At 38.7% G+C, this 23629-nt stretch overlaps 1 protein-coding gene and 1 long non-coding RNA gene across 4 annotated transcripts in view; one reads left to right on the top strand and one right to left on the bottom strand.

Moving 5' to 3' along the window:
* LOC121371276 overlaps positions 1–23629 on the bottom strand; it is a 45847-nt gene that overhangs the window by 5444 nt on the left and 16774 nt on the right. Inside the window, exons 1-2 of one of the 3 annotated variants that reach the window (XM_041497048.1) lie at positions 585–729; positions 2–353 (exon numbers count right to left, since the gene is read on the bottom strand). In XM_041497048.1, coding sequence (XP_041352982.1) covers positions 2–353; positions 585–613 — 381 coding nt within the window. In that variant the 5' untranslated portion in view covers positions 614–729. Of the gene's footprint in view, position 1; positions 492–584; positions 730–23629 lie in introns of those variants that run through there. The other 2 variants (XM_041497049.1, XM_041497047.1) reach the window with 2 other exon arrangements.
* LOC121371277 overlaps positions 8430–23629 on the top strand; it is a 68898-nt gene continuing 53698 nt past the window's right edge. The window contains exons 1-2 of the long non-coding RNA XR_005957783.1: positions 8430–8551; positions 23209–23235. This is a non-coding gene — a long non-coding RNA (uncharacterized LOC121371277). The remainder of the gene's footprint in view (positions 8552–23208; positions 23236–23629) is intronic.

The raw sequence follows: 23629 nt of genomic DNA, 5'->3' as shown, positions 1-23629 counted from the left end.
CTTGTTTGGCTGCAGCACGTCGGCCTGGTGCCTGGATTCCGAGAAATTCAAACTGGCCTCTCATGTAGCCCTTCATAGCCACAGCATTCTTTTGATTGGCCAGTGGCATCAATTCACGTTTCAAACCATTAAACAGCCGCTTAGTAGGACTGTTCAGTATTCTATTCCCAACATCTTTTTCATTGCTTGTGGAGTCCTCCACAAGCTGACTGGTTTTTACATTCTTTTTTCTTGCTTTTGTGGGAGTTGTTCTTCCATAGTGAATATTTTTGGCAGCAGCTAGAGCTTTTCCCAACACTTTCTTATTTGCCTTGGGCCGTGGCATAGCTATAATGCTAACTGTAGTGTGGTATCTGTTGGTGAAAAAAAATAAAAATATAATCATTAATTTGAAAATAATAGCTCGTTGGGAAAAACTAATTTTTATACATTTTGGTTTTAATAATTATCTGAATTATCTGGATCTTGTAGAGGTGGGATGTATCCCAGTGGTAAAGCGCTTGCTTAGCTTATGTGCGGTTCTCCCCCCCCCCCCCTCCCCCCAATAATTCTGAATAAAAAATACTAGTAGTAGTAAATCTTACGGCAAAGATGAATTGTACTTGAAGTGCATCACGACTGGTTATCACAGGCTTCTGAGAATTAAAATTTTGTACAAACCAATTTTATGAGTTACGCAAAACCAAATTCAGGTAACCCATTTTGTTTTTACGTAACCTGTCATGACCATGTAAATGAAGTTAAAGTTTGTTTTTGTTTAACGACACCACTAGAGCACACTGATTTATTAATCATCAGCTATTGGATTTCAAACTTATGGTCATTTTGACAAAAAAACTAAAAAAAATTCATTAGTAAGGGATCTTTTATATGCACCATCCCAGACAGGATAGCACATACCATGACCTTTGATATACCACTCCAGTCGTAGTGCACTGGCTGCAATGAGAAATAACACAATGGGCCCACCGACGAGGATCAATCCTAGACCAGATGCACAACAAGCGAGTGCTTTACCACTGGGCTACTTCCTGCCCTGACCATGTAAATGATGTCATAAATTTAAAGCGTCAACAAAAAATAAGTTACGCAAAACTATATTTACGCAAGCGACACACAAATGAACCTATCGCTCTCACATTTGTCAGAAAGAAAGAAATGTTTTATTTAACGACGCACTCAACACATTTTATTTACGGTTATATGGCGTCAGACATATGGTTAAGGACCACACAGATTCTAAGAGGAAACCCGCTGTCGCCACTACATGGGCTACTCTTCCGATTAGCAGCAAGGGATCTTTTATTTGCGCTTCCCACAGGCAGGATAGCACAAACCATGGCCTTTGTTGAACCAGTTATGGATCACTGGTCGGTGCAAGTGGTTTACACCTACCCATTGAGCCTTGCGGAGCACTCACTCAGGGTTTGGAGTCGGTATCTGGATTAAAAATCCCATGCCTCGACTGGGATCCGAACCCAGTACCTACCAGCCTGTAGACCGATGGCCTGCCACGACGCCACCAAGGCCGGTAACATTTGTCAGAGGCCTGTATAAAAGGCAGTGGTATGTGTTATGCTGTATGTGGAATGATGCATATAAAAGATTCCTTGCTATTAATGAAAAAAAATGTAGGTTTCCTAAAACTGTCAGAATTACAAAACGTTTTGACATCCAATAGCCGATGATTAATAACTTGTGCTCTAGAGGTGTCGTCAAACAAAACAAACTTGAATAAAATTTTTGCAGTTTATTTAAAGGAGGGATGGGGCAGTCAGTGTGATTTTAAAGGGGGAGAATGCACTGTCAGTCTGGTGGCCCAGGGTAAGAAAAGTAAAAGGATCTGTTATTAATGTTTCGAGAGCTTAACCAACAGTCAATGTGTTTTTTCTGCTGGGGTCTTTGAACATTCATGCTTCCCATGAAAAAAAAATTGTCTACAAATATGGCACTTGCAGCATTCTGAGCATAATAACAGGGAAAAGGTGGCAGGGGTGTGTGCATGGCTTCGAAGCACCTATTTACTTAAGTTTGAAAACAGGATGTCCGATGTAAAAAAAAACCCACACATTAAGTCGAAAAAACACATTAAGTTGAAAGAAAAAAAAGAACGAAATGTTTTATTTATCGACACACTCAACACATTTTATTTATGGTTATATGGCGTCAGACATACGGTTAAGGACCACACAGAAATTGTGAGAGGAAACCCACTGTCAACACTTCATGGGCTACTCTTTTTCGATTAGCAGCCAGAGGTGTTTTATATGCACCATCCCACAAACAGGGTGGTGCACTGGCTGGGACGAAAAATAGCCCAATGGGCTCACCGACGGGGATCGATCCCACATCGAGCGAGCACCTTACCACTGGGATACGTCCCGCCCCACTCATTAAGTCGAATACACAGTAGGCCTACAAGTAGTATAACTGACAACTGAAAGTTGAAACAGTACCCTAATATAATGTGTACTGTCATATGAAAAATCACATATAAAACAAATTAAATGTGAACTCGAATACAATCTTCAGAGAACACTTTTTAGGCCTCTGAGAATTGAAAAAATGCGTGACCCATTTATCGGTTACGCAAAAATAAATCCAGGTAACCCGGGCCATTTCCTTTTTGCGTAACCCGTAATCATATGGTGCTCTAATTTTTGTGAAACCAAAAAAACAGGTTACGCAAATTGATATATCATTTTGCGTAAGCAACGCGCAAAAAAAACGATCGTTCAGAGGACTGCTTTTACGACCAACAATGAATTTTGTATCATGCGGGGGGAAAACAAACAACTTGCATGTTCCCTCCTCTCAAAATAGACCGGTCTTTCCTGTCATCATTGCTCACACTCGGAGACACTCGACCACTCGGAGCCACTCGGCCGGAGCTTCCGGAAATCAACGTTAATTTCCGTCGCAGTTTTGTGCAGTCATAAAAGTTTTTTTTTGTTAAACGACACCACGAGAGGACATTGATTTATAAATCATCGGCTATTGAATGTCAAACATTTGGTAATTTTGCGAGTAAACCAGCTTTATTTTTCTATTAGTAGTAAGGGATCTTTTATATGCACTATCCCGCAGACGGGTTAGCACATACCACGGCTTTTGATATACCAGTCGTGGCTGGAGCGAGAAATAGCCCAATGGGACCACCAGCAGGAATCGACCCTAGACCGACTACGTATCAAGCGAACGCTCAGTTTTGTACAGAGCCTTATTTCTTTAATATGGCATCAAGAACATAGGCGTACGGGCTCTCAATTTTGTAGGGGAGGAGGATGGGTGGGTGAGACAGGCTGATTTTTGCCCGAATTAAACAAAAATGCCCGAATCTGGATAACATTGTTTATTCATACATGGATTAGGCCTACATCTAATATTGTGGGTAGAATGATGGAAATGCATGATGAAAAAGGTTTAGTTCTGCTCATTTTGCCTGAATAACTGTCATTTATGCCCGAATTTAAGGATTTGCTCCAGCACGGGGGGGGGGGGGGGGGGGGGGGGGGGGGGGGGGGGGGGGGGGGGGGGGGGGGGGGGGGGGGTAGGTGCTCCTGCCCCCATCTTGTACGCTTATGGTCAAGAGCAGCAACTAGCTTAGTCGATAGGACGCTAGTTTCAATTGCTCCACCCTTGTATTTCGAATCACCTTAGTGGAACCATTCTCTGGTCGTTTCTTTTTCCGTCGTAACCAATGCCCCACGACACTGATATATCACAGGCGTCGGAAAATACCGGAAGGGTGGGGACAAACTGGAGGGGCTAGAATAATGTAAGCCCCCCCCCCCCCCCCCTCCGGCACTGCATGAATGGATGAATGTTTTAATGACATCCCAGCATACAAATACACATCGGCTATTAGGTGTCACAAAAGGTAAGTATATAAAAATATTATTTACATAATTATGTAAAACCACAGTGTAAGGAGCTGTAGGGAAAAGTATAATATAATACATAAATCAGGGTAAAGTATATTTTAAAATTTTGTAAAAAAAATCAGTGTTTTAAAAACTTTAAAATTAATTCTGGGTGGAATTTTAAAAATTCCAAAACATTTATGTTACTAAATATATCATTTCTCGTCAGCTTCAGATGATCACACTCCACCAAAATGTGGCGCACAGTCAGTGTACACTGACCATGTTCACACTGAGGAGGATGGTCCTTTAAAATAAATGAATGCGTCGAATATGTATGGCACGGCACAAGACTACTTCATCCTTTCTGCACCGCCTGTAGAATATTTAAAATCACTGCATGGGACACCAACACCGACATGGGGCAAATTGAAAGCACTGCCCCCCCCCCCCCCCCTGCTTCCGACGCCTATGTATCAAGGACCGTGACATGTGCTGTCCTGTCTGTGATAAAGTGCATTTACATGTATACTGCTAAAGAAAAATGTAGCGGGCTTCCTATAAGATATCCGGTAGTCGATGATTAATAAATCAACGTTCTTTATTGGTGTCGTTAAACAAAACAAACATTTAACTTTTGCACTACTACAGCACATTGACTATTGCATGTTAAACATCTGATTAATCTGGAATATAGGCTAATTTTAGAGGAAACCAATCCATGGGCGGATCCAGGGTTTTCTACGGCGTGGTTCACAAAATTCTAAAAAGGGCAAGTCTCAGTTTGCTATTAAAGGGAGCGAGATCTGTCAGGAGTTCGGAGGTATGCTCACCAGAATTTTTTTAAACAAAGATGCTCAGTGACGTGTTTTCGGAGCAATTCAGTGTTGTATACTGTGGATGATATTAAAACAAAAATGTATTATTACAATTTTTATTTTTATTTTTATTTTTTAATGGTACTCTAAATGGGCGGGGATGGGGGTCACTGGGTCCCTGTGAGTGGGGTGCATAGAAGCCTAAAATCTATGTTGGAATTCCAGAAAGTAGGCCTACTCTTTGTTATTCTGTGTGTTATATTTCACAAGGGACAGTCATAATATAGCAAGTAATGTTTTAGGACTGAATATTTGTGTAGGCCTATCACTATAAAGAGTCCACAGTCGATTAGGTACCTATATGGTGACAATTCAGTATGCAGTTAACCCATTCTCCTTCCGCACCCAACCCGCACCCAATCCCGATTCCACGATCCCTGCAATATACTCGCATCCTGTGGAGTCGCGGTCTCTATTAAGTTGCGACATTTGAGATTTCATTCAGTGAACGGGGCTCGGTCGATTGTAAAGACGTATGCACTTTTGATTGTATCAGTTCTATTAATTGTTTTGCATTGTTGGTTCAGGTAACAATTAAAAAGTTTGTTCAACTAATAATAATAATAATAATAATAATACATGTGCAAGGCAGTTGTAAAATATACTAATACAATTATCAAGTGCCGTGAATTAACAGGGAACCATATGGTAATAAATGACCCTTAAATCGTCTGAAATTGCAGGCATGTGTGCAGCGGGGAGATTTTGGGGTCAAATTTTTTTTTCAATATATTTTTCAAGGTAGCATGACTTGACCCCCTATAAACTTCGCTCGCTAGAGTCTAGACCCCTCTCCACTAACATTCCTGCACACGCGCCGGAATTGACTGTTTTTACCAACACTATCCCTGAGGACTTAGGCCAAAAAGGCAAGTAACTATAGTTTGTCCCATCATCCAAAAATGTTTTTTGTAAATAGTTTCAGTTTTGTTTGACGTAAGACGAAAAGTAACTGTTTTGGAAATAAAAAACAACAACTATTTGTCCAGTTTAGAAAACAATCGGCTCAGAAATAAATAACTTAAATCGTCAAACTCTAATGCGAATATATAGTACTTTCTTTCGTCCCGTTCTAGAGTATGCTTCAGAGGTGTGGGATGGCTGTTCCGAATTAAACGCAGATAATGTAGAAAAGGTACAACTAGAAGCTGCAAGAGTAATCACTGGCATGTCTAAATTTGCTTCACGTAATTCGCTATACGTGTATGTTGAAAGCGGTCTTACAACACTTAGTGAAAGGATAAAAAAAAAGCAAAAAAAAGCTGTGTACAATGTTTAAAATAATGAAAGGAATGACTCCTGATTTCTTAACTAATTGTATTCCACAAAGATTAGAAAAAAGGGTTCCTTATATGTTAAGAAATCGGGAGGCCATATCTACACCTTTTGCTAGAACCTGCTTATTAAAATCATCATTTATTTATTCAGCAATTGATTTATGGAATAATTTAAGTGTGAAACAATATCGCCTTTCAAAAAAGCAGTAACACCAGTGGTAAATAAAGTTCCATATTATTTTTCCTGTGGAAAAAGAATAAAAAATATATTACATACAAGATTACGATATGGATGTAGCCCTTTAAACGCCGATTTGTACAGATGTGCACTTACCGCAGACCCTTCGTGTAACTGTGGATACAGATTAGAAAACAATATCCATTTTTTCTTTCAATGTAAAAAAAATATGAACAACAGGGACCGATTCTATATAATTCTTTACAGCATTTTCAACCAATTGATTTACAATTACTGTTATAGGGTCGAAGCACATTAAACGATGCTAATAATAAAGAAATATTTACTTATGTTCAAATATATATATTAAAATAACTCATCGTTTTGATTAATGAAGTATTATTTAAATTATCATAAGAATTATTTGTAAATGTGATGATAGCGAGTTTAACTGCACGTGGTGTACTATTTGTGTAATCTTTTCATTTCCTTCCACTGGTTATCCTTATGTCATGTCATGTCTTAGGGTTTTACGTGCACATTCAGAACAAGCTGTTGTAGCGTACGCCTGTCGTGGGCGCAAGAGCCGGCCTTGGCCGGCTCCTCCGTCCATGACAGGAAAGGTGGGGGGAGGGGAGAGGAGGGACCGCCTGCACTGACAGGTGCAAGGGAGCACCAGCAGCCCGATCAAATCGGTAGCATGCGGGTGGGGGTGGTGCTATGGAATTTGAATGGAGCAGTTAAATGCCAAAGAGAAAAGGGTGCGCAATTTTGATTGAGGGAATTTGGCGCAATTTTGAACGGTCGGTCGAAAGGTAAATGGCCGAGCTAATATAGGTTTTGATATTAGTGAATCGAGAGTAGCTCGTTAATTTTAGACCTTTACGATGCTGTGGTGTCTCCCTAGGTTGCCCATAGGGCCCTTATAAGGGCCTGATCGCTTCTGGTCGAGGCATCACCAAGTACCAAGTTATTACCAGCAGCAAGTATTGGGGGTTTGGGTGGGGGAGGCCGATATTCTTTTGTTCAGCTTCCCCCGGGTGCATTGCAATTGTGTACTCGGAACGGTATTCTTTTGTCCGGTTCCTTATTAAAGTACGTTAAATGGGGGCGGGTGCATTGTTATCATTAGTCAATGCACCCTGTGTACTGATGCAGTGAGCGTGTAGTCTGTGTGTGAATCCTAGTTTTGTGTTACGGTTGTACCTATTGTCTTAAGTCCCTATTCTAGTGAGTTCAGCGGTCATTCATGACCACCCATCCCCCTCCGTCCTTGTATAGCATTGAATACAATGACGGAGGGGGGAGTTGAACTAGCCTAGCTATTTAATTTGAAGGGTTAAACCCTTATAGTGTAGGTATTGGTTTAAAAGCCTAGTGCTTGGCATACTTAACTTTATTACCAATGCAATAAAACGAAACTAACGGTGGCAAGTAGCAATTGTATACATATATACACCGATCTAGGTACTTAGTTTGAAGAATTTTGATTCCCGCCCCCTAAATATAGGATTTTAGTAGGCTTACTTGGTTTGTCTTCAGGCTATCTGGATAGTTGGGTATAGGTTTTCCTGCATGTCTTAGCTTCTGGAACCCTAGTTGACTTACCTTGGTTATCCTTGAATGTAGGCCCCTATACATGTAGTTTGCATTTACAGTTATGTAATATAGGTCGCTAAGTATATTTTATGAATATAGAAGAGGGCCTCGTAAGTTGTCAAACTTGTGCCCAATTCTTTTGCTCTTTGTACAATAAAATATGTTTGCAATCAACATAAAAAAAAAAAAAATTTATGAAATAAATTTATGCGTGTGTATTTATAACGCAAAATATATGCCGGTCCAACGGGACGGAAGGCGATAAAATCTTCTGATCCGATGTCATGTTGACATGTAAAACTCGGCCGGTACAATATTTCTACCACTGAAAGTAAGGTTGAAAACAAACAAAATGTGTACTTTTCAGTGTTAATTATGTATGTTAAACTAAAGGGACACAACTCTTGAAGTAGCATTAACAGTGACGTTAACGTTGGATGTGTTTATCCATTTCATGAATTACAAAGAACATTCATTTGCCCACACACCCTTTTTTTTTTTTTTAATGAACCAAATTCAACCTTTTTCAATTACTATAAACCAGCAAACAATCACAATGGAATGTGAGGTAGTTAGTTAACTGGCCTCGTTTTCAATTATTGAACTCTTTTACAAAGAAAAGAAGAGGCAATTTCGAATATCTAAGCAACTGGTCGCTTAGAAACGAGCAGCATAGCCTAATAATCATTTAAACGGTCTTAAGCAAATTCCAAAACAAGGATACAGTTTGGTACAAGAAATAATTCCAAGTTTAAGGTAATTTAGCTGTATTGTGTGGGTTGCGATAAAACGACAAGCAATAACTATTGAATCAACTGATAGCCTACATAATAATATCTTACGGTCAACAATGACATGGCCAAGTAAATTAAACACGGTGTATTGGAGCGTCCGGTGATTCGGCGCACTCGGAATTTTGCTTAAGTACGCTTAGGAAGTTGTCATGTTGTCGGTGTTTTTAGCGAATTAAAGCTTAATTCTTTTTTCAATGGTAAATCAAGTATCAAAATATTTATTGTTAATGCAAGGTTCGCATACGCTTGAATAGACCCTAAATATGAAGGTTTGCCCTAAAAAGTCCCTATTTTGATGATTTAGCCCTAAAAAGCCCTATTTTTTTACGGGCAAGTTCACAAAAGCCCTTAATTGGGCCATATAAGCCCTGAAATTGATACGCATATGTCTTCTTCCGGAAACATTAAATAAATTGCCAAAACTACATCGATATCTACTTTCATTTGTTGATCTCTGTGTTCGCTCAAACGTTGGTGTGTAAACAATGCCAAAATTATACCAACGATTCATTCGTAAAACATCGTCAATGTTCGTTATTGTTCGTAGGAGGATTGATTCATAACTTTCGGGGAGCGCTGGATTGGTCAGTCCATGTGAGATACTGGTGTGAAAACAAAGTAGTTTCTCGTTACCTGGTGTTTGTGTTTATTGTCCATGGCACAGCCATCGACATGGTAGAACATTTTTATAAAGGAATAAAACATATAAAGCATCATAAAAAGATTAGCAGCAAATTTCTATGGATGGACCTACTGTTAATTGGAGTTTTTTCGAACTCATTAACAAACAATTTCAGAAGGATTATGATGTTACTCTGGTAAACAAAAGATCGTATGGCTTGCACATAATGCACAATTCCTTTAAAACTGGTGCACAAGCAACAGGATGAGGATTTTCTTCTTTATTATCGAGTCTACTATCTTTTTAAAGACAGTCCAGCTGGAGAGGACTATCAGAGAGTTACAGGTTCTAGTGTTATAACCCTAAAATTTGTCGATCATCGGTGGATGGAAAATGTCCCTGTGTGTGAGAGGACCCTTCTCATATGGGAGCACCTTGTTACATATGTGAAGAAATTTGAGGAGAAAGTGTTAAGCAGACCAAGTCCTATGAAGGGAAAGGACAAAAGAAAAGATGGCATTTTCTCTTGATTTGGAGGTTAAACTGAAGCAGAAACATGAAACATGAAAATGTCCCTAAATTTTACTTACATTGACTCTAAAAAGCCCCAAAATTTAGGTTTGAAATTTCTGTATGAACCATGTAATAGTGCAATTAAGCATTATTAAAATTATCAGTAATTATACTCTCACCCAGTTGAGTCCACAGGTATCCCCAAACAAGAACGTCAGATATGTTATAGTAACGTCATATAATAAACAATATATGTAACTATAGTATTTGTATTAGGGGTTTCTGTTTGGTGGTACCTGTGGTTGAGTCGTTGTCTCTATTAAGTCGTGCATTTGGGATTTCCCCCCTTTTTAAAGTAAGACGCCACCTATCGTTTGTTTAAGTTCCAAGTCTCACAGTAAGATGTGTAGACAGTCAAATAGCTAAGAAATTTTAAGTATAACCAATTATTTGTTACATTTTACCTTTAAAAAAAAAATTCTACACAGGAACCAAAATAGGTAAAAAAAACCCCACATGACCCGTATTCCAATTAAAACATTTGTATTTTTTGTATTTTATGGCGACCATGCCCAAAATATATATCGAAATGTTGTCTGCATGTGTATGTTTATATTTAGTGAGTGACGTCAGTAAAAATGTGAGGTAACACGTCAATCGTTTTTCTATGCAAGGAAATAAGGGCGCTAAAATTTGGAAGCAAACTAAGGATGTAGATCAATACAATTTTACATTTAAAATGTGGCTATTACTACAGAGTATTATACTTAAATAAACATTTAAAAAATATTTAGATAAAAAATACAATTGGAAATAACCAAAGCTATTTAAAAAACAAAAAATAAATTTGTCCGACCTTATCTTGCAAGCAATATTTTAAACACCATGCAGAAATCTGCCGACTGCTAAATCAATAAAAAATGTTTTTCATAAAAACAGTTTTTTTTTTAAATTGTTCTAGACATAAATTCAACCAAGAAAATTGCAGCTATATAATTTGTTCTTATGACGTTTTGCGCTTCTATACTTGAAAATAATAAATAACAAACTCAATAGTTATGTTTTTTTTCGTTTAGTGAGTGGGTGTAAGCACGTGTGTACTTTTGATTTCATCAGATATAGGGCCTATAGATTTTTTTCTGCATTGTTGGTTCAAGTAACAATTAAAAATTTTCTTCGACAAATAATTATAATAAAATTACAAAGCAGTTTTAACATATACTAATACAATTATTAAGTACCTCGAATCACCAGGGCCCCATGCTATATCATAATTAAAAAAATATATATAATCATGTGTTTTCGTGTATATAAACGCGAAGTAGTTCAGCTTTCCCCGCAGTTTTTAAATTATAGTAAACGGTATAGTTAATTTTTCGGTTATGTTTTTTTAGGCCTATTTAAACTGAAAAGGAAAATACAGAAAACTGCAAACAAAACGAACGTTTTAATACCTTACTTCACAGTCAGTCCAGTTCACAATTGTCACATTGTTACAAAAAAATAAAAACGAAATAAGATCCACGTGTGTGCACAATCTACCCAAGAAAAAAAACAACATTTAGGGATCTTAGGCATGCATGACAATAAACATTCATCTACAGTACTGTGCCACTCAAGAAAACGATTCCGAAACCGATCATGAGATGGGTCTTGTGTGGTTGTTCATTTTCACAGCAATATTTTTAACAAGACAAAACAAAAAAGTGCTCAAATAATTCTGGGACAACAGTGTAGCATTTATGTAGATGTGGCCTGGTGACCCCGCTATTTATAGCCCATGACCTCACGGGCTATAAATAGTGGGTCACCAGGTCACATCTACTGCGCCGAATCACCGGACATGCAAATAATTTGGAATACAAGGCGGTGCCTACATTTATGCACAATTTTAAAATGTTTATTTACTACAGACATACATTCCCAGTCTGGAGCTCGACGCGGTAAGGCGTGTTTGTTTCGCTTGTGCATACTGCACGTGCTTTCGTGTGCTCGACTTGGGAATCCTCCATTTTGTTTTGTTTTTGTCAGCGAAATGTAGGTTTCTACTGTGATGTGTGTGGCCATTGGAACTGATTGAACGCTGGAACGCTTCTCGTTTCGACAGCCTGCACCACCAGGTTGGATTCTTTTTCAGCGAGATTCCTTGCCTCCACGTTATTTCTCTGGCTGACTATGTCGACTCGTTTTTCCGTGACTCGAATGACGACCATTCTGCAGAACGCCACGGTTGTTCGTGTTTAGTCTCTAAATGTCCGAGTCTTTCCAAGCAACACTGGAAGAGTGACCACCCCCACTCTAAGAAGAAATGGGAAGGGAGGTTCGCCCCTACTACTCTTTTCTAAAATTTACTTTGTTTTATATTGATACCATCTCGTATCCTCCGGAGTCGGGCCCGTCCGCACCACTATACCAACCCATGACGACTGGACTAGGCTATGCCTAGTCTGATACTCTTTCTCGTTCAGACGGATCCGGCTTCTCAAGATCTGTATTTCAGCACAGCACTACACCTTCAATGTCTAATGACCGTCAATCTAGGGATTTTCTTGACGGAATGCAACCCATCTCGTCCCTACAAGCTGTGCACCCTAACGGCCTTAACGAGGCCACTCACGTGGACATATAGATCGGACTTCTAAATTTTAGCTCTTCCTTCAAAATGTTGTCGAAATTACTTCTTTAAAAAAATTTTTTTTATTAAATAGTCCGATCCTCTCTTCTTTCTCTTATTTATTTTTGGACTGTCTTTCTAAAATACTCCAAATTATATAAATATTCGGCCGAACAGTCAATTCTAGCACGTTAAACTAGTTATCTATCTATCTAACTACAGACATAAAACAATTTGTAGTGTATTTCAGATTATGCAGTTTCATTGATGAGAGTCACATTTTATTAAGTATTGACAGTGTTCACATAGAAAATGGTCTTTGAATGCTTAGCTACGCCGATACACCGAGCAGCACAGTATAGCTCTTCCCAAAAGGAATGCCTTTTTTTTTTTTTTTTTTTTTTTTTCATACTATGGAATTTACTACAAGTTATTTATTTCAGAGCCAATTGTTTTCTAAATTGCACTCAAAAATAGTTAGGTTTTGTTTCTTATTTCCAAAACACTTTTACTTTTTTTTTTTTTTTTTTTACGTCAAACCAAACAAAAATGATTTACAAAAACATTTTTGTAGGAGGATGTAACAGACTATAGCTTAAACCATGCTAAACGTAAAAACAAATCATGTTTAAGGCATATGCACATGATTAAAAGGCAATTTTAATTATTTACGGTTGCTCGACATATACTCTTCGAAAAAAAGAAGAAACTTGACATTGATTTTCAAAGTTTAAGAATAAAGAAAACCCACCTGGTAGACATGATACAAGCAACTAAAGATCAAGACGCCATGGGAAGGGGATTACTCTGTACATGTCCGAAACAATATCTTTGGGAATCCACCTGAAACATGTACACAGGCATATGTGTGACATAGGGGTGAGCAAAATGTCAGTATCGGTTATGACCACCACGAGCCCTGATGACAGCTTGACAACGGAGACGCATGGAAGCAATCAAACGTTGCACAACACGTTGTGGAATGTTCTGCCACTCATGCTGCGGTGCCTAGAGTGGTGGATTCCTCCGGCGCACACGCTGATCCAGAGCATACCATAGATGTTCTATTGGGTTTAAATCCGGCGAACGAGCAGGTCAAGGACGTTATGGCGCTGCAGAAACTCCTGACTAACGCGTGCTGCTGCAACGTGGTCTGGCATTGTCATGCTGAAACATTCCACTGTTGATATTCATGTGCGGAATGACGTGATGCTGCAGAATCTCCTCTCGATATCTGATGCCCGTCAGTGCATCTGTCACATGCACAAGATCCGTCCTACCAGCATGATGGATTCCTGCCCACACCATGACACTGCCACCACCAAAACGATCGACTTGGTGCACGCAGTTTGGAGCATAACGTTCCCCTCGACGTCTTTAGACACGCGTGCGTCCATCAGAACGTGACAGGAAAAAACGAGACTCATCTGAGAACAAAACAGTTCTCCACCTGGCACGTGTCCATCTCACCCTCTGCTGGCACCACTACAGACGCTCCGCTAAGTGTCCTGTGGTCAAAACGTTACGTCGCACTGGTCTTCTGGGGGGAAATCCCTGCCTCCCTCAGCTGATAGCGAACTGTCTGGTCAGAAATTCTGCGTAGTCCAGGAATTTGTGTCGCTGTGGTTGTAGCTGTTGTGGTTCGATTTCGAAGATGAAGCACCCGGATGAATCGATCTTGAGCGGCGGTGATTACTCTGGGATCCCAAGTAGCCTGCCATTAACACTGAGTGGTTTTGTACCGTGCCCATAAAGCAGAGATGGTCTGTCTGGAGACGACAAAGTGCCTTGCCACAGCTTGTTGAGTTGCCCCTGCTTGCAATCTCCCAATGGTATTATTGCGTTGAACTGACGTCAATCTTGGCATTATTGCATTACCCACAGAGTCGTTATGCGGCCAGTTTGAATCACTGCTAATGAGGTATTTTATGCCCCACCAACGGAGGATTCGACATGCAAAGTTACAGAACTTCTTTGTTTCAGTACAAACGTTGACTATGGCTACGTTTATGCGGATCGAACGTCTTGGTGTTTTAGCATCACCATTTGCTCACTTGCTTGATTGTCTTTACAATGTCTTTCATTCTGTAAAAATTATCCGATAGTATTATTTTTATCAATGTCGTTTCTTTTTTTTTTCTTCTTTTTTTTTGAAGAGTATACTTGAGCTGTGTATAACTGTAGCCTTATTTCCGTCCGACTAATCCAAATGATCGCAAATGAAAGCGAAATTACCCAAATGAAACCCAAATGAAAGTGAAATTACCCGAATGAAAGTGAAATAAACCAACTGAAAGTAAAATTAACCAAACGAAGATGTTTTATCTAAAAGTAAGTTGAAATGCTCTAATAAAATGTGAAATTCTAAAATGGACCCAAATGAAAGTGCAGTTACCAGAATGAAAGTGCAATTACCCAAAGTTAAAATTTGCTTTTTTTTAAACGATACCACTTAGGGTCTCCACGAGTACCCAAGTGCTCGGACACGGGCCGAGTCTAGCAAGACTCGAGTCCGTTTACAAGACTCGAGTACCTGTGCAAGGAAGAGAACTTTCATTTAATTATATTTTTTAATGTAATTTTATCATTATGCTTGTCGCCGGTTACATTACAGGGCTATGAGACATGAAGTGAAACAAAAGTTGAATGCGTGGAATACAGTATTATCAATGGGATGATTTGGTATTCATGTTCAGCACTGGAATTAAGGAAGGAAGGAAGGAAGGAAGGAAATGTTTTATTTAAAAGACCACTGGGCTATTAAGATGCATAATGCTATTTTACTTTATTCCTTAGTCTCATTATCATCTAGTGTCGGGTACTCGGGTCCTGGTCGAGTTTGACCCTTGTGTACTCCGAGTCCAGTATTTTGGACTCGTTGAGGCCCTAATACCACTAGAGCACATTGATTAATCGTCAGCTATTGGATGTCAAACATTTGGTGATTTTGACATATAGAAGAAACCTGCTACATTTTCCCATCAGTATCAAGGGATATTTTATAGAATAAGAATAAGAATAATTTATTTGCATAACACCCGCATATGGGCAGAGCAAAAACAACATATGCACAATCCCACAGACAGAATGGCAGACACCACGACCTTTGATATACCAGTTGTGATGCATTGGTTGGCACAAGAAATAGCCCGATCGCGCACCAGCTGAGTACTATACCACTACGTCCCGCCCATAGGACGATATTTAGAGTTGAGGGGTGGGTTGGGGTTGCGTCACAATATCTAGTGAGGGGGAACGGCCTCAAATGGAGGGAGTCCGAAGCCATATTTTTATTTTTATTTATACAGAGTATGAAAAAACACAGTACATTTTCGTCCTCGAGTCTCTTATGTTCACGTGTGTGGTCTCGTTAAGGCCGATAAGGTGCACAGCGTGTAATGCCCGGCGCAGACGAGCGTTTTTTAACGCATGCGTCTGCGTTAAAAAAAACGCACTCTCAACGCAGACGGATGCGTTTCGTGTGCGCCTACCTGCGATGCGTTCCTGCGATCCACTGACGATTTCTTTTATTAATTAATTTATTTATACTTTACTCTAGGAAAAATAACAAAGATTAAATGTAATTTATTAATACATTTTAAAACAAACTTTATTTAAAACATTATGTACAATATACTATTACGATATAAATTTTCTTATTTCACAATTGTTTGTTTTAATTATTATTATTAGGCATAGTACAATGAATGCAATAATTTATATTTTTTAATTTCATCTATTTAGAAATGTCATTAATTACACATGCCTAGTCTTTGTTTCAAAGATGAGCAGTTGGAAATTATTTTGTTGAAACATTTACATGTTAGTCATTTTTAATGGTCGGGTCTGTTTTCACAGTTCTATTCATCACTGAAACCAATAATTGTTAATTTCGTTATATACAGATATACAGACAGATGATTGGTCAATATAAAAATGTGAACGCAACGCAGACGCAAGTAGGCGTACACGTGCGTTTTTCGATGGATGCGGCAGGAGACGGATGCGTTGGTGCGTCTAAAATCAAACATGTTTGATATTTGAAAAATCGACGCAGCGCTAAAAAAACGCAACGCAGAGGGGGTCGCACACGATGCGTTTTTACTGCGTTTGTATGGATGCGTTTTTTAACGCAAGACGCATACGTTAAAAAACGCTCGTCTGCGCCGGGCATAAGGACGAGATGGGTTGTATCCCGTCAGGAAAACCCCTAGATTGACAGTCATTAGACGTTGAAAGTGTAGTGCTGTGCTGAAATACAGATCTTGAGAACATCAGACTAGAGTATAGTCCAGTCGTCATGGTTGGTATAGTGGTGCGGACGGGTCCGACTCCAGAGGTTACGAGATGGTATCAATATAAAACAATGAATGAATGAATGAATGAATGAATGTTTAACGACACCCATCACGAAAAATACAATATAAAACAAAGTCAAGTCTAGAAAAAGAGTAGTAGGGGTCGACCCAATCTGATTAAAATTGGCTCGACTGGTCCGTTTCCTATTTCTTAATAGAGTGGGGCGGTCAATCTTCCAGTGCTGCTAGGACAGGTTGGGACATGTAGAGACTAAACACGAACAACCGTGGCGTTTTGCAGAATGGAAGGTAGGAAGGAAATGTTTTATTTAACGACGCACTCAACACATTTTATTTACGGTTACAGAGATTGAAAGGAAACCCGCTGTCGCCACTTCATGGGCTACTCTTCGATTAGCAGCAAGGGATTTTTTATATGCACCATCCCATAGACAGGATAGCACATACCACGACCTTTGATGTACCCGTCGTGGTGCACTGGCTGGAGCGAGAAATAGCCCAATGGGCCCACTGACGGGGATCGATCCCAAACCGACCGCGCATCAAGCGAGCGCTTTACCAATGGGCTACGTCTCGCCCTCTACAGAATGGACGTCATACGAGTCACGGGGGAAATGACGACAAAAGTCATCCGGGAAAAACACGTGGAGGCAAGGAATTTCGCTAAAAAAAAACCAAGAAGAGAGAATCTAACCTGGTGGTGCAGGCTGTCGAAACGAGAAGCGTCCCAGCGTTCAATCAGTACCTATAGCCGCATACATCCCAGTGGAAAATTTCGTTGACAAAAACAAAACAAAATGGAGGATTACCAAGTCGAGTACACGAAAGCACGTGCGATATGCACAGGCTAAACAAACACGTCTCACCGCGGCAAGCTCCAACCTGGGAATGCTATTTACATTAAGTAATTTTCAAGTCTCCGAGGCCTGTTTTGTTTGTTTGTTTGTTTGTTTGTTTGTTTAATAGTACGTGTGAACATACAATAATTGATTACAACCATTTAAAACAAATATTGCAACGATTAAAAAAAGAAAATATATATATATATATATATATATATATATATATATATATATATATATATATACCACAAAAGACGGTTTCATCGATTACGCAAAATCATTCACTCTCTATATTTTATATTTTTAAAGACAGGTCTATATTTTCGAGGTTGTCAAAATCTAAAAAAACAGCTTAGTAGTGTATAATATAACGATAAAAACGCTTTCTTTATTCGTTATTTTTGATAACTCGCTTTCACTCGTTAGATATGTTTTTAAAGAACTCTTAAGATAAATTGTATCCAACGGCAACTCATGTAGTGTTCTCTATGTAATAGACGAAGCTATTTTATACTGCGGTGTAAAAATAAATAAAATAAATAAAAATAAATAAATAACCAAGAACAGCTGGATTAATTTTTTTTTTTTTTTTAAAGACGAACTGCGCAATACAATATTAGGCGCCTATGCGGGGATTTTAGCAATGTGTGGAGGGTTCTAAACTGGCGTGCGAATCTTACAGGGGTGAGGAGAGTGGGTCATGAAAATATATTGAGAAAACAAAATGTTTAAGAAGGGGGGAGGTCAGACCCTCGTCCCTCCCCCTCCCCCTCCCCCATACACACGCCTGAACATTGTTCTTGTTGTTCATAGTTCATATTTAGTACCAATATTGTAGTTAGCATATATTTTGCGTCCCAAACAACCTACCTTACCCCAGCCCTTTCACAAAAAACCTGTATTTGTTATTTCAAGATAGGAACGGACAAGGCAGTTGGGCATCATTTATGTCATTATAGCGGAGACCTGTTCACATATTGAATTCATGAGGTTCAGCACCCAGTCAACAACATTCTCTTGAGTCATTTGTTTGGAAGAAACCCATTACTGGCATTAAACTGATAGATCTGTTTACCGATATAATTTCCTTTGACACTGGTATGCATCCTATCACCTAGATCACTACTAAGCCTTATGTCATAGAATCTGACCTCTGGGTCACCCCTGTGACCGGAACTGATGGAGATTGCTCCAGCTTGGATATACTATGTGAGTGTAGGCCTGAGCTGCTTGTCCCGATAAAATGTTAGCAGTTTGTAGATAATTCTACCAATAGCAATTGCGGTAAATTCGATGTACATTATAGGGATTGTATCATGTTTTGGACTAAAGTCTTAACGACTATAATATATAATAAATTGTGTTTATTGTTGAGAATATTAGTGTCTTGATACCCAGTGTTTTCCTGACATTACATCAATGTCAGGATTCAATTAAATGAAATAGCATACGAATAGTGTAAATAGTAACCAGAAATACATCCATATCCCTTCCAAACAATACACCCCTGGCTCATACAAACCCCATTCAAACTATTAACTGGACCTTTTGAAACTAATTTTTTGGTGTATCTACACGAAAGTTTATAGTGGCGCGTATATGTATGCAGGGAACATTTGTTTTTGAAAATTTTAATTAGCGACATTTCTAGTCAATTGAAATTCAGTTAGCAACTATTGTTTAATGATTTAAAATTGTGTAATGATCTCTGAAATTTGCATAGCAAATCGCGGCGCGATACTCAACAAAATGTTCTCTTATATGGATTTAAAGAAATCTGACTGGCTGCACTTTGGTAAGGACTTTATATGTCAAATCTAAACCATACAATGGAATTAACACTAGAAGACGTTAAGTTTATTGATAAGAGCAAGTACTGTCATAAATAGAGAATACTACATGAGTGGCCGTTAGATACCCTCCCTGCTTACAGCAATTTTTCTTTTTTCTCAATATATATCCGGAGGAGCATGACTCGACCCGCCTATAAACCCACCTGCTAAAATTCATGTACATGCGCCTGGGTATCTATCGAGCAAATCCTTAAAATTGGGCAGAAACGATGGATATATTCAGGCAAAATGAGCTGGCTAGGCCTGAAACCTTTTGATCCTGCCCCTCCTCCATTATTCTACCCCAATAATAGTTGTAGACTGCATGTAGTCCATATAAAAATCTAGTGATTCGTTTGCAAACTTATATATAGCTGTTTGAATAAATGTTGTTGTCCAAATTCGGGCATTTTTGTTTAATTCGGGCAAAAGCAGTCACCTTCCCCCACCCTTCTACAAAATGGGTGTCCGTACACCTGTATTGTAAGCAATTAGGCTAGTCCAAAACGGACGTAGAAAGTGTGGTTTAAAGGGACATTCCTGAGTTTGCTGCATTGTACGATGTTTCCGAAAAATAAAATATTTCTACGATAATTTTCTTGTTTAGAATATCAGTGTCTGTATATTCAGTGTGGTTCTGGTTGTCTTAATATTTGTAAGAAGCCCAAACTGGATTTTGTCTTCAAATAATTTCGTACGTACGAAAACATATATTTTAAACCTATTACAAATAGTATAACGATCAGAAACACGTTTAATATACAGCCACTAATATTTGTTGCAGAAAAATATATTTGATATGTAATTACAATCGTTAAAAAGTCTCTGTTAGTCGATAACATCTTAAAAATTGCAGCAAACTCAAGAATGTCCCTTTAAGAAATTTATTCGCTTGTTAGTGCGCCTTTTATTCATTGTGATTTTCATGTAGTTAATGTCAGGCGCGGTGGAAGCCAGTAGACATGGGGAGGGAGGGGGATTGAGGGCTGACTTACATCGAGGACGCAAAACAAAGTTTCTAGCGGGTTCGGTGGGTATGCTTCCCCGTAAACGTTTGAATACTATAGTCCATCCCACAGGGAATGCCTTTATATATATAAAGCTCGTGACACCTGAAAAGTATTTCACTCGGGACATAAATTTTATAATAACTGGTAACTCGTTTATTATTCTGTTTATTACCTCAGCTATGTATTATCTAAAAGCCTTTATTTTTGACGCACACGCACGAAGGCCAACCTGTATAGAAACGATGTAAACTACTTTACGCACTGTTCTGAGAATTACTATAACTTTGTAATTTAATCACGTTCATAGATAATTTTCAAAAGATGCTATTCAATATGTTTAATGGTGGGATTTATTTATTTATTTATTTATTTATTTATTTATTCATTCAGTCATTCATTTATTCATTCATTTATTTTATTATTATTATTAGTAGTAGTAGTAGTAATATTTTTTGCATTGCATCATTCTGTCAAATTGCCCCCCCCCCCCCCCCCCCCCCCCACCCCCCACCCACCCACCCATCATGCTTGTCTCTGATGGGTGCATCAAAGATACGGTAGCAGTAGCTGTATTCTAACCTGACGCGAGCGATTATTTTAGAAAATAATTGATTTCAATCGCCGTATCCTAACCGCACGCGTGCGACGCGACAGACAAACCGGTATACGGCAATTGAAAGAAAGAAGGAAATGTTTTATTTAACGACACACTCAACATATTTTATTTACGGTTATATGGCGTCAAAAATATGGTCAAGGACCACACAGATATTGAGAGAGGAAACCCGCTGTCGCCACTTCATGGGCTACTTTTTTCGATTAGCAGCAAGGTATCTTTTATATGCACCATCCCACAGACAGGCCTTTGATATACCAGTCGTGGTGCACTGGCTGGAACGAGAAATAGCCTAAATGAGCCCACCAACGGGGATCGAGCCCACACCGACCGCGCATCGAGCAAGCGCCTTACCACTGGGCAATCAAAGGCCTGTCTGTGGGATGGTGCATATAAAAGATACCTTGCTGCTAATCGAAAAAAGTAGCCCATGAAGTGGCAACAGCGGGTTTCCTCTCTCAGTATCTGTGTGGTCCTTGACCATATGTTTGACGCCATATAATCGCTCGTGTCGTTCGCGTCGCTCGCGTCAGGTTTGGATACAGCTTTAGGATACGACGATTGGGATCAATGTTTTCTAAAATAATCGCTCGCATCGCTCGCGTCCTGTTAGGATACAGCTTATGATTGATCGAAACGTTTTGTCACACATTTCGATTTATGAAGAAAATGAAACCAAACCAGGGGCGTAGCGTGATCTGGACTTTGTTGTGTGTGTGTGTGTGTGTGTGTGTGTGTGTGTGTGTGGGGGGGGGGGGGTGGGTCGAATATTAACCAAGTGGACCTTTTTCTATTTTGTTTTTGCACCACCAGAAACTCCATATGTATAAACCTGTATGTTTTAGTTCTAAAAGCGGACCATTTGCTTGGGGGGGGGGGGGGGTTCGTTCGAACCCCCGAATCCCCCGAGCCTACGCCCCTGCAAACCTACTAATATCAGAATTTTGGAGTGCAGTTAAAAAGAATAGAAAATTCCATAAAGTAACTTAAAAAGATATAATATAAAGGTAATAAGGCGCACTATTATATTATCCGCGAATTAGGCCCAACCTAATGTTGTGACGTAGATGGAACACTTTTGCAAAGAAGACGAGCGCTAAATCTGATTGCGTATATGGTAGCGTAAATGCAAGTATTTTAATCATGTGTGCTGTTATACTAATTTCAAACTCGAGACGTACCTCATGTATATTTTTTTATAATGAAAAAAAAAGCGAAGTTGAACGTCAATTCAAATAGAGTTTATTAGTAAAATTGTAGAAAATGACCGTTACATAATTTTGACAAATTTCTGTAGAATAACAATGTCACGGTTCAATGTATCTTGATTAACTATAGTCCGTCCCATCATTCTATTAAAATGTGGGGTTTTTTTTGGTAAATAATTTCAGTTTGGTTTGACGTAAGAAGAAAAGTAAAAGTGTTTTGGAAATAACAAAGAAATACAATTTGTGTGTGCAATTTACAAACAAATCGGCTTGGAGATAAATAACTTGTAAATTTCATACTAGGCTACATAGTATGAAAAAAATGCGATCCCTGTTGGACGGACTATAAATTCATTGTGTCATGGGGAATTGTTTGGTCAGCTAATTTACAAAAAAAGAAGAGAAGAAGGTGTTACATCAGGCCATAGGAACGATATCAGGATTGGGTGTGTGTGTGTGTGTGTGTGTGTGTGTGTGTGTGTGTGTGTGTGTGTGGGGGCACAAGCCACATTTTTGTCCTTGAGTAGGCACAGGCCCCTACGCCACCCTCGCCCTCACCCCCATCCTCCAGTTCATATGGACCTGTGTGTCGATATATACACATGTACATTAATAATAATACATGTATAATTTGTACTAATTATTAGCAAAAACTTTCACTCAACATTTGTACAACAAACAGAAAGATAATGGACATTTATAGTCCATCCCATCATTCTATAATTTTTAAATGTTTTCGTTAAAGAATTTTAGTTTAGTTTGACGTAAGAAGAAAGGTAAGTGTGTTTTGGAAATAACAAAAAATACTATTTTTGTGTGCAGTTTACAAATCAGACGGCTCAGAAATAAATAACTTGTAGTAAATGTCATCGTATGAAAAAAGGTGTTCTCTGTGGGACAGACTATAGTATTATGTGAGATACTAATGTAATGGTCAAGCTTGAATGGCACTATGATGTTAGGATGGTGACTGGTTGGGGCCTGTCATTTGAAATACATGTATAATAATTTTTATTAAACGTTTTAACTGTTTCACATTTCAGGACCTAAACAAATTAACAGATATTGCAGTGAGTATACCAAATAATTTAATTTGAATTTTTGTTTGATGTTTGTGTATATGTTAAACAATTTTTAATAACTCATCAAGTCTGTACATTGTAATGTATCCTTTTTGATGCTAGTAATGTCACAAATCTGATCTTAGTTTTCGTTGACAAAGTTTATTGCATTGCATGACTTTTTCAAAATGTATTTCATGTTTGTTGTTTAGACTAAACACCTTGTGTTCTTATTGTACATGCTAGTAGTTCCATGTCTGTTTGGTTCTTAAATTATGTCTAGTATTTTGCCATATGGAAACAAGTAAGAAATGTTTTATTTAATGACACACTCAATACATTGTATTTATGGTTATATGGCATCAAACAGATGGTTAACGACCACACAGATTGAGAGAGGAAA

This window comes from Gigantopelta aegis, chromosome 4, assembly GCF_016097555.1.
Source record: "Gigantopelta aegis isolate Gae_Host chromosome 4, Gae_host_genome, whole genome shotgun sequence".
Taxonomy (NCBI): Eukaryota; Metazoa; Mollusca; class Gastropoda; order Neomphalida; family Peltospiridae; genus Gigantopelta; species Gigantopelta aegis.
This window is presented reverse-complemented; position numbering and strand designations above follow the sequence as displayed.